Source organism: Hippocampus comes, unplaced genomic scaffold, assembly GCF_001891065.2.
Source record: "Hippocampus comes isolate QL1 unplaced genomic scaffold, H_comes_QL1_v1.1 scaffold9, whole genome shotgun sequence".
In the NCBI taxonomy this organism is placed as follows: domain Eukaryota; kingdom Metazoa; phylum Chordata; class Actinopteri; order Syngnathiformes; family Syngnathidae; genus Hippocampus; species Hippocampus comes.
In genome coordinates, this window is record NW_017805275.1 from 5,848,215 (window position 1) to 5,858,947 (window position 10,733).

General features: G+C 39.4%; 2 protein-coding genes across 2 annotated transcripts in view; both read right to left on the minus strand.

The window, feature by feature from the left end:
• Window positions 1–777: 777 nt before the first annotated feature.
• On the minus strand, window positions 778–5,115 carry fnta (farnesyltransferase, CAAX box, subunit alpha). The gene is made up of 9 exons (XM_019869808.1): window positions 4,932–5,115; window positions 4,675–4,760; window positions 4,485–4,599; window positions 4,128–4,232; window positions 3,759–3,885; window positions 2,853–3,001; window positions 2,542–2,604; window positions 2,107–2,296; window positions 778–1,302 (listed from the first exon to the last, which is right to left on the minus strand). The coding sequence occupies exons 1-9, from the start codon at window positions 5,051–5,053 to the stop codon at window positions 1,153–1,155; spliced, it is 1,107 nt and encodes a 368-aa protein (XP_019725367.1). The 5' UTR covers window positions 5,054–5,115; the 3' UTR covers window positions 778–1,152.
• Window positions 5,116–6,055: 940 nt separating this feature from the next.
• Window positions 6,056–10,733, minus strand: part of aup1 (AUP1 lipid droplet regulating VLDL assembly factor) — an 8,300-nt gene continuing 3,622 nt past the window's right edge. The window contains exons 6-12 of the mRNA XM_019869795.1: window positions 9,752–9,825; window positions 9,239–9,305; window positions 8,971–9,073; window positions 8,754–8,891; window positions 7,072–7,211; window positions 6,828–6,916; window positions 6,056–6,419 (exon numbers count right to left, since the gene is read on the minus strand). Of these exons, the coding sequence (XP_019725354.1) occupies window positions 6,374–6,419; window positions 6,828–6,916; window positions 7,072–7,211; window positions 8,754–8,891; window positions 8,971–9,073; window positions 9,239–9,305; window positions 9,752–9,825 (657 nt within the window). The 3' untranslated portion in view covers window positions 6,056–6,373. The remainder of the gene's footprint in view (window positions 6,420–6,827; window positions 6,917–7,071; window positions 7,212–8,753; window positions 8,892–8,970; window positions 9,074–9,238; window positions 9,306–9,751; window positions 9,826–10,733) is intronic.

Here is a 10,733-nt window from a genome sequence, read left to right on the forward strand (position 1 = left end):
AGTAGCCCCAAAAGAGCTCGCGACAGCAGAGCATGGGGCTGCAACACATTTGCTAGTTCCAGGGGAATAACAACTGGTCTCCGACCCCGAACCTTTGCTACAACAATGCTACTTGAACTCTGGGCCTCGGCATGTTGGCACCGCTGAAAAGCAGTTAACCAGAGAGTAAGGACTCCCAAACAGGAAGGTAAATCAAACAAATCCAGGCCATACTGGTGAGAAAGTTGCTCATAGTACGCTTTTATGACATTTATGCCAAGAACACCTGATGTTGGGAGTGGGGCTAACATGTCCTGTGGGGTCCTTTACAACCAAAATTCCTCTCTGGGATTAAACTGCCACACACTTCAACATCAGGCTCAAGATAACCAAGGTACGGTATAGCTCCCCCATTAGCCGGCCTCAATGCTAACCAATGACATGACTATAATTTATCCTGATTCTGTTGTTTTTTTGTTTTCTTTTCGCATCTAAGATATCGGGGCACTTAACAACGGACCCACCAGACTTCGCATTCTGTCTCCCCCATGTTTGTTATTGCTGTCTTGTTTATGTTCCTCTGAACAGGTTGTAACTAGGAATTAAATTTCTTGTGTTTCTTGCACACTTGACCAATAAATCTGATTCTGATGTTGCAATAAAGCAAACACCTGGATGAAGTGATGTGAATCAACTTACGATCTCCCAGTGTGTGAGGCATGTTGCGGAGTGTTAATTTGTGTTCGCGAGGGCTGTTTTTGCCACTCGAGCACAACTTAGAACACCAAGCTGAACAAATTGTGTTTGGATAAATCTGCCTTACTTTATTATTATTATTAAACCTTCAAAGAACAGAAAAGAGTGAGACAATGAAGGATGTACTAAATTGCAAGTCCCTTGAAGAGACTTTAAATGTGTTTTGAAAGATACTTGAATGCGCACCGACAGCCAAATGAACAAACATGAATGAAGCCTGACTGCACAAAATTGATTCTATCATGAATGACTTTACACATATGCTCTGTATCAGATCCATATTTCTCATTCGTTTCCCTCCATGCCAACTGCAAAGATATTTTTTAAAATGGATCCACATTATAGTAAAATACAGAACCAAATAAACAAACAAACAAAAAACAATAAATGAGGGAGAGTGGAGTGAGACTTGCGCATCTAGTTCACTTCCTGATGCTCAGCCGTCGGGGATGGAAGTTCAGTGTCAACTGGTTCAGTCGGTCCATATTTGTTCTTTAAAGAACGTCCCAAAAACAGCCAATACTCCTTGCGAATGGTGTCCTTCTCCTCAGCTAAAAGTTTACAAATCTTACAAGAGAAAAAGAAAATACAGAGAAGGTCTCAGACTTTTTTTTAATCAATAACAATTTTTGCGGATCAACAGTGATGTTTTTGGCAACAAATCAAATGCAGTTACAAACTAACGCATGTGACTTTTGGACTTTAATTTGGTGAGGAGTCATTCAGCCAAGAAATTATGGAAATGGATATAATACATTCAAACCAGGTGTTGAAACCTTAAATATTTTGAAAACAACAACAAAAAAGATGCAACTTCTCTCCTGGAAAAACATTAGTGACAGACTGGTATGGAACAAAAAGTACAGAATTGGGTTGCTTAGGAGTGGGATATTGTCAATCGATTTTCTCTGATGAACCCCCTTTCTAATAGGGTCGGGGATATCCAGGGGAAAAAAAAAAGAAAACGTGAGCACTACTATATGTTGTGTGTCATGCAAGCAGTAAAGCAATTCTGAGACAGAGGGAGTGGGCTCACAGCCATGAATAAACAGCATCAAAATATCCCAAGAGAAACTTCTCCCTGCAATCCAAGAACAGTTTGGTGGCAAAAAAAATAATAATAATAAAAAAAGGGATCTTGTGCGCTGATTCTAAGGGGCTAACGAGTATGAGGGAACATTTAAGTGTTGCTGGGTGCAGTTCTGTGCACGATGAAAATGAAGTCTGACCCCATTTTAGGCTTTTTTTTTTTTTTTTAACTTTAGGGCCACTTTTTCTAGGCTGATTTCTGACAACTGAACCCTTCGATTTCCACTATAAAAGTCCAGCAACTGCAAAGTAATACTCGACCAGACCAGATGAACCACTTACTTCTAGAGCTCTTTTCAAAGTGTCCACTCGGTCTTCTGCCGATTTTCCTTTTTGACTGCTGTTCTCCAAAGCATCCTCATAACAATCGAAGAGAAAGGCGAGAAGGTAAGAGGAACAACGTGTCTCCTTTAGCTCCAGGACTTTCTCCAGCAGCCCAGGCTGAGATGACAAACCTCTGTCCTGAAGCATCCTGGGTGAGGCGGAAGAAAAAAAAAAGGAGTTGTAGGAAGTAAACGCAAGGTTTCACTATAATTTGCATCAATGTATCCATGTATATCATATTTACAGTCCATGATCTAACATCATTTACTTAAGGCACACTCAGATAAATTGTGAATCAGTCATCAAGATTCAATTTTTGATTCATGAAGCAGTCTTGAGGTTGTTTTTTTTTTTTTTATGCTTAATATATACTGTTGCTGGGAAATGTCTTACCCTTTCAAATAGTTCCATGCACTTTCATTGTGGGGGGCCTTTCTAATCTGGGTCAGACAGTATCTTACAGGAAAAGAGAAAATAAAAGGAAGATTAAGTCAGTTGGACATGGTGGTATGTACACCAAAAATTTAGTATGCAAGCACTTTCAAAACCTTTGTGAATTACAAAAGTCGTGTTAACCACTCAAAACTTATGCCTTTGGATTTTCACGGTCTTCAACTGTCATTCACATGTGATGAAAGTTGGCTCATTTGGTTAACAGTAAACATGTGATGTGAAGAAGCTTTCTGAGAATCTGCCAGACTTACTCAATCTCTCTTTCAAGAATGGCTTGATCCGAGAAGCCTGTCGTGTGTGTAATGACAAAATGTCTCTGGTTCCAGGCAGAATTATTCCTCACATCTTCATCCAAGAGATTCTGGACAAACTCCAGCTCGTTATCCCACAGTTTGTACTCCTTATAGTTTGAAGAGCGGGAGAAAAAAAAAATAGGTCACAGCATGCACGGAGGACGGTACCTCAGGCTGGATTTATACTTCATGGTTATGCTTATCCGATTGGAAACAGGAGTCTTCCAAATGAAGAAAATAATCTGTAGAAAAAGTCTCCACACCCGTGTTTAAATGCCAGGTTTTTGTGATCAACAAAAGTGAGACCAAGACAAATAAATATTAAAAAAACTTTTTGCAACATTTATATGACCTATAACCCAGACAACTCAATTTAAAAAATCTTTGAAAGGGGAAATACAAACGACCAACTGAGACAAGGTGGTTGCGCAAATGGGAATGAACACTCTCTTACATTATACTGTACATGGCGATGTGGCTGTGATCAGAACTTACCTGTCACATTCAAACTCATATTAAATATCAGCGCACAACCGTCCCCATTTAAAGTGCCTCTGATTGACCCCAAATAAAGTTCCGTTGTTCTTGTAGGGTTTTTTTCTATTTTTTGTAGTCACATTTTCAGAACGAGCCATTGTCCGCAATCTACGCCATGACATTTGTTTCCTCTTGGATGATTACATTTCACATGAAGAGTTTTCATTTCTTAATTATCTATATAAATGCCTTTGTATTTATTCAATTTTGGCACAAATAATCATATGTTGAACATATGGAGTCAATGGCTAAATTAAGCCATTAATGATTCAGGCAGAAGGAGTCATGCACTGCAGACAGAAACCTCTGTAAAATAGCTGCACCAACCTGGATGACCCACTGTCTGTGTTGCCAGGCATGGTAGTTCTTTGCATCTTGGCTGAGGATGTCTGCAATAAACTCCAGCTCCTCTGACGGATCATTCAACCACTCAACCACTATACGTCTGTGATGCCTGGAAAACACGGTGAAATATGTTCACTGTTTTAACAAAAAAAAAAACAAAAAAAAGAAAAAAAAAGTAACAGAAATACCATGTCCGTCTCTCTCTTTAAAAAAAAAAAAACAACTTGTCAAATCTGCTTCGGTCTATATAAGTATAACAAAACTGCAAAATCTGAATATTTGTTCACCACTGTAACTTGAACTGATGACTGGTTAACATAATTGGTCTGCCGCTTCTTTACATGCGCTCACCAGACTTGGTAGTTTTTCGGTTGATCTTCAATGATGGCTGTAATGTAACTCATTTCTTCTCTCAGGTCCTTTGACAATGCTTGTAGTAATACTCGCCTGTAATGCCTGCATGTTCCCACACAAAAACACACCACCATAATCAACAAGCCTACAGTAATTTGCAAATTTATGTCCCTTGGAAAGTATAAAATATTGTACAATCCTTGAGAAAACATAATCACAGGGAGCCAAAAATAACAACTGAAACTATCAAATGATGTAATGGCTTTGTAAACAACAATGCTATTTAAAAATTGAGATTATGGGAACTATCGAAAACAATAATTTTCAAATTGAACAGAATAACAGTGATCTTACCACACTGTGTAATTTGCCGCATTCAGCTCAATAGCATCTGCCGTCAAGGCAAAAGCTCGTTCGCTCTTTTCATCATTCTTGAGCAGGGCACGGAAATAGTCGAAAACATCAGAGACTGTAGAAAGACACAAATAACAAAACAAAAAGTGTCTATGTCAGCCACTAGAAGAGCGATCTGGACCAAACTTACACTTTTCTGAATAAGCAATCTTGACAACAGGATTTGGTCCATCATCTTGAGGAACAGGCTCCAAATCAGCCCACTCTTTCCTGTCCCTGAAAGACACAAACACGAACCTCGGTAGTTGACATAAAATGCTTTAAGATGAGACTTGGACACGGATATAACTGCTTCCCATTACACTCAAGAGCGGACTACTCAATGGACGTTTCATTTAGTTCAACTAGCTACGTAGACACAACTACGTGTGTGTTACGGAACAATACCTGTAAAACATATATCGATGAATAACAACGTCATCGTCGACATGGTCTCCCGCCTCTACATTGAACTCGTTATCTTCTTTAAATGTCACAGAATCGTTGGAAATGTCCTCAATTCCCGACATTGCTAACTTGTTAGCTTATCAATAACGCTACAGGAAAGCACGGCCAAACGCAATTTCCGGTTTGGCTGTAAAATGCATTTGGTGGAACAGAAAAACAAATGGTTCGCCTGGAAGACTTTATAGTATTTATCGATGTAATTATATATGTACGTAAAGGAATTGAACGCCACACCGAATATGCAGTTCTGTCCTAATATGAAAAAATCCGTTAACAGTTTTAATCCATTACAGTATATCAACTCAACTGTATTTAGAGAGAGCGGCACGTCCGCCTCACAGTGCAAAGGTGCAGGGTTCGAGTCCGGCTTCGGCCTTCCTATGTGCCCGTGCCTGCGTGGGTTTTCTCTGGTTTCCTCCCACATTCCAAAAACATTCAAAGCAGGTTAATGAAACATAAAATTTTACCCGATTAGAAAATGGATGGCTGGTTGTACTTTAAAACAACCACTGCTGTATGCAAAGTGCTGTACATGGAGCAAAAGAATTCATACAACAATCAAAAAATGAATAACCAAGACAGTAGAAAGCAAAAAAAAAAAAAAAAAAAAAAAAACAGTAAAACTAAAAATCAAGTCACATGTTGAGTCAAAAGCCAAAAAATAAAAATTAGTTTTTAGACGAGTTTTGAAGATGTACGCACAGAACTTGAACAACCCACTACGCCATTCTTTTAGTATTAAATCTATTTACCGGTAATTATTTATACGCACATGAATTGAATACACTACTGAGTATATGGAGTTCTGTTCTGGTATTGAATTAATTTTACTATTAACAGTGATCCCATATTTAAATGGCACACATTTAATACAAAATGTAGATTCTAATTAACTATGTGTTATATTAAGTAGGTTGTTGGTAAACAGTGTTTGGGCAGTACGCGATATTGAAACTTCGAATATCACGTGCAATTGCCTCCCGCTCAAATGATCTGCGATGGACCATCTGGATAGTACTGGTTGCTGGTGCAAGTACTGTATTGTGAAATAAACCCACCAGAGGCAAGGTCAAACCGAACTTTATTTGTAATCGATGACTCTGGACATTATAAAAATAAATAGATGATTCACAGTCAGTGGATCATAATACAAAGTGTTATCAAAATTATGCATCAGCAAGAATGAAGAATTGAACACATGCATTATGCACCCTTCCACCAACTTATAATGTATATGGTGAGACCACTCCTTGACCTGTCGAGCACGTCAATTTTCCATCACCATCACCACCAGCTGATTGAATATAAAAATCATCTTTCAAACAAGACAGATTGAATGTCTTTTTTTTTCTTGTTGGGAATGCTGACGTGACCCAAAGTGTTCAGTGACCGTCTTCTTGATCCAATCCATATTTTTCAATATAACGTCTGGAGGAGGGTGGGAAATAATAGGGAACACACACACACACACACACACACACACACACACACACACACACACACACACACACACACACTTTAATAGGGATTAACATGGTGGATGACATATTCTGTTGCTCAAGTGACATTGTGGTTCTGCTGGAAGAAATCACTGCCTAAATTTTTCAATTAGTGCTGCTTTAGTTACAAGTCCATTTGATGGGGGAAAAACTGTTGTCGAATAAACAGCTAAATGCCGCTTAAACCACAATTCATGAACTAATATCATTTTGTAATCATAACGTCAAAGTATTTCTCAAACAACTACTATAATTGAAATTTCTCTTTTGTGCAAATAGCAGAGTACATAACATGTTTACGAGACAATACTGCGGAGGATAACAAAAAGAGTCAAACCTTCTCGCAAAATTATACAGAGCTTCTTTCCTCTCTTGAAGGGACAAATGCCTGTCAGCAGGTGATTTCCCAAAAGATTTTGCAGCAGGCTGAGGAGAAGACAAAATGAAATTAGACTGCATTGAGAGATTAATTATGAAAAATAACTCAATTAATGTGTGACAACTCCAGGAGCTTTACTGAAGTTCACAACCCAAACTCTTCTCTGAACATCACACTTTAGGATGGAATCTAAAATAAAAACCTTTATAGTCTGTGCAGAAGTGGAGGAATAAGGGCCGTTCACAGAACCCCCAAACAGCGACCCCTCGGTATCTTCTGCTGAAGATTCCTCCTTATTTTCCAGCAAGTTTGTTATGGTGACATTAACACAATTGGTTTTTGCTGTAAGACAATCAAAAGGCAACTTTCAGATTCACGGCGTACAAGATGAGGAAAGAGAACACATACTCGACATTTTATTTTCACACGGCAAATTGACGGTCATGGTCCCTATTACCCGCCCACTTTGTTGATTGCTACAGACTTCCTAAAAGTTCTAACTAAAGTGAACTTCTTTATCACGCGTGATACGTTGCAGGCCCAACTTGGATAAGTGAAAATCTGGAATATACAGAGACCTTTTTTAATGGCTTTATCCCTCCCACACACTTTATAAACTCATTAAAACGCTTAAAACACAAGTGCCTGGTGGGGTGGCCTGCGACGCTGGTGTGTGTGTGTGTGTGTGTGTGTGTGTGTGTGTGTGTGTGTGTCTCAGCGTGAGATATGGCTAACAGCTACTCCTGCATGTGAATTACTGTCCTCCCAGTGTTTGTAAAATGGCTGAAAAGTGTATCAGCAACTGCAACACTCCTTTTCCACAAAAATGTAACTAACTATATTGGGTGGGGGGGCGAAGGGGAGGTGGGGGTCACTTTAAAAAAGTGGTCTATCGAGGTATGAACGATGAACTCCTGCGCTCACAATTAATGGGTTTGCAAGATTGCATATTTTCACTATTTTACTTTACTAGAGTACTTTTCCAGCAACCAAACTAAATCACCTCTGAATCTGTCAAATGTTTTGTTTTCAAGGTCGTAAAGCTAGGTTTCTGTGTGTGTGTGTGTGTGTGTGTGTGTGTGTGTGTGTTTTTTCAAATGCTCAGGGTTAAGCGGACATGGTAGCAGTTGCTCCAAATAAAAAGTGATTAGCTACATGCTGTGAATTATCATTGTAGCCAATGTTTCATTTTGCGCTGGGGTAGTAAGTTTGGACAGCAACTCACTGTCCAATGAACCTCAAAATCTTTTTGTTTTGAGAAACAACACAAATTACTTTGTTTTAGTAGTTTAGAATGCCCATGTTCTAAGTGTCTGTGTGTGTGTGTGTGTGTGTGTGTGTGTGTGTGTGTTTTTTCAAATGCTCAGGGTTAAGCGGACATGGTAGCAGTTGCTCCAAATAAAAAGTGATTAGCTACATGCTGTGAATTATCATTGTAGCCAATGTTTCATTTTGCGCTGGGGTAGTAAGTTTGGACAGCAACTCACTGTCCAATGAACCTCAAAATCTTTTTGTTTTGAGAAACAACACAAATTACTTTGTTTTAGTATACCATTTTAAAATGGACAGATTCGCGGTTTTCGGTAGACCATATTGACACTCACCGTGAGTGAATTCACGCAATTGAAAGATTGCAGCCTATCTTAGATTGGGACCAGAAAATCTGATGAAATACATGTTCATTTTGTTCGACTGAAAAATTATTGCAGGATGCTTCCATATCTAAGCGGACAAAAATGAATGATTATCGTTTGTGAGTCCAAAGCAAATCTGGCAAACGATATTGGATCTGATCAGTGCGATTACTTTTGAAATAAGATTTGGTTTTGCAGAGGACAGCGCAAGGAGGATGTCGGAAGTCAAAGCGTGCTGACTGCGTCATACCCAAGTCCTTTGTGATGACATTGAGGGGGATGTCAGGCAGTACGTCCTTCACCTGCTGGGCCATTTGAGCTATCCTACGCTCCTCTGCTCCCAAACCCTGCACCATGAAACCCAGGCCAATTGAGCCAGCTCTTAAGCCTAAAGTGAGGAAAAACATCCATCAAAGCACGAACACAGTGCGAACTTTGTCGGCATCCGTTTTTATTCATTTGCTTACTTGTAGATGTTTGCGGGAGGGCACGTCGTTTCCTTTTGATGTGCTCGGCTTTGTCAGCTTTAGTGATTTTTGTTGAGACCAAGCCAAGTTCGCCGGCGAGCAACTGCAAGGACAAACATTGCACAGTCATCACACATTAGTTGGCATGCAAGCATACGCCAGTGAGGGAGTCCCATTATGCACTTACACACTCGGTAGCTAGCCAGAGCACAGCAAAAACATGGCATTGCCGAGTTAGCAAATTTCTATTCAAGTGGCTTTATTTTACCTCCTGGACTTTGTTGGCAAACTCCTGCGAGGACTCACCATCCTCTCGCGAAACTGGTGGCAACCAACTGAAGACAGAATGGGGAAAAGGTTTTCACAATAATTACACGCACGCACGCACGCACGCACGCACAAAAATCTCTTGTGATTGCAATTTTAAAAATTGCAATGTACAGTCATCGTCATCACTCGAGGTTGTATGTGACACTTTCCCTCTTTAAAAGCATAAAATTAAAAATAAATACATAAATAAAACTTTGAGCAATATACAGAAGCCAAAGTTGCCCTTAGTGCCTGAATAAGTTGTGACTTGCCTATCATGACAATGTATTGAACTAATCATTTTGACTGAGTGAATGGGGTGACAGTGTCAAAGTTCTTTTCTGAGGACCTGGAAAGTAGAAAAGCGCGATACAAAGGAAGTCAATTTAGCATTAAAAAAAAAATACGTACTGTACACGTTTTGATGATTTAACCAAAGATGGAAGAGATAATGATACAAGATATTTAGTACCTTACATGATACACTGTAAATGGAGAAAAAAATGTCCATAACAGCTCTGCCAACCAACTGGTCTCAGGTGTGCTCTGCAGACAAAAAATAAAATATTTAGTTGAATTTTAAATAGTTGAGCAGTAGTTCACAACCAAACAATGGAAATCAAAGTGCCATATCATCACCTTCTTTGCTCTATAACTGAAATTGTACGGAGTTAAAATAATGGCCTAAATCAGGGGTGCCCAAACTTTTTGGACCGAAGATCAACTTTTCGATCAAGCAACCCCCTGCGATCAACCTGTTACCGCGCACACGCACGCCATGATGAGTAACAGCCTGACACAGAGGCATGCGACGCACTTTTGCAGCCTGTTAACTATCGTCGCTCACACGTACCATTTAAAAGTGCTTCCCTCGGCCCTCTAGATTCCTATTCTTTGCCCGTGCCCTCTGTGAATTGTACACGAAACAAACTCTGAATGAGAATAATGATAACGATAAAAGATATAGCGCAACAGCTCTGATCACAAGCTGCAATTGGAGACTGCTAAGCGCTAACAACTTCCGACACGCGCCACCGTAGATTAAAGATTTACCTGCTTGTTTTTTTGTTTTTTTTAATACTTTTTGTGAAAATGAGACTGATAGGATGATTAGGGTGCAGTGTACATTAACACATAAAATATATTACTAACATGCACAAAGACACACAAATGGTTGTTTTTTTTCTCCTCTACACCAGGGGTCCCCAACCTTTTTTGCCCCACGGACCGGTTTAAGTCAGACAATATTTTCAGGGACCGGCATTTAAGGTGTGGCGGATTAATACAACAAAATAATATGGTATGAGCTGCATGAAAACTGTGGTGTTTTCGAAATATAATAATAAACACAAGGAGCGTCTAATCTGGTCGCAACACTCTTATCGCTCTGGTAATGTTTAATGCCTTCAAAATACGATACAACGCAAATTCAAAGTGCATGAAAATGACGACTC

What these genes read in the sequence shown, in the direction of transcription:
- fnta (XM_019869808.1), bottom strand. Translation starts at nt 5,053, where the DNA reads ATGTCGGGAATTGAGGACATTTCCAACGATTCTGTGACATTTAAAGAA. An exon ending in GCGGCAAATTACACAGTGTG is followed by an intron (nt 4,233 to 4,484) that starts GTAAGATCACTG and finishes GGGAACATGCAG; the next exon opens with GCATTACAGGCGAGTATTAC. An exon ending in ACAGACAGTGGGTCATCCAG is followed by an intron (nt 3,002 to 3,758) that starts GTTGGTGCAGCT and finishes TCAAACTATAAG; the next exon opens with GAGTACAAACTGTGGGATAA.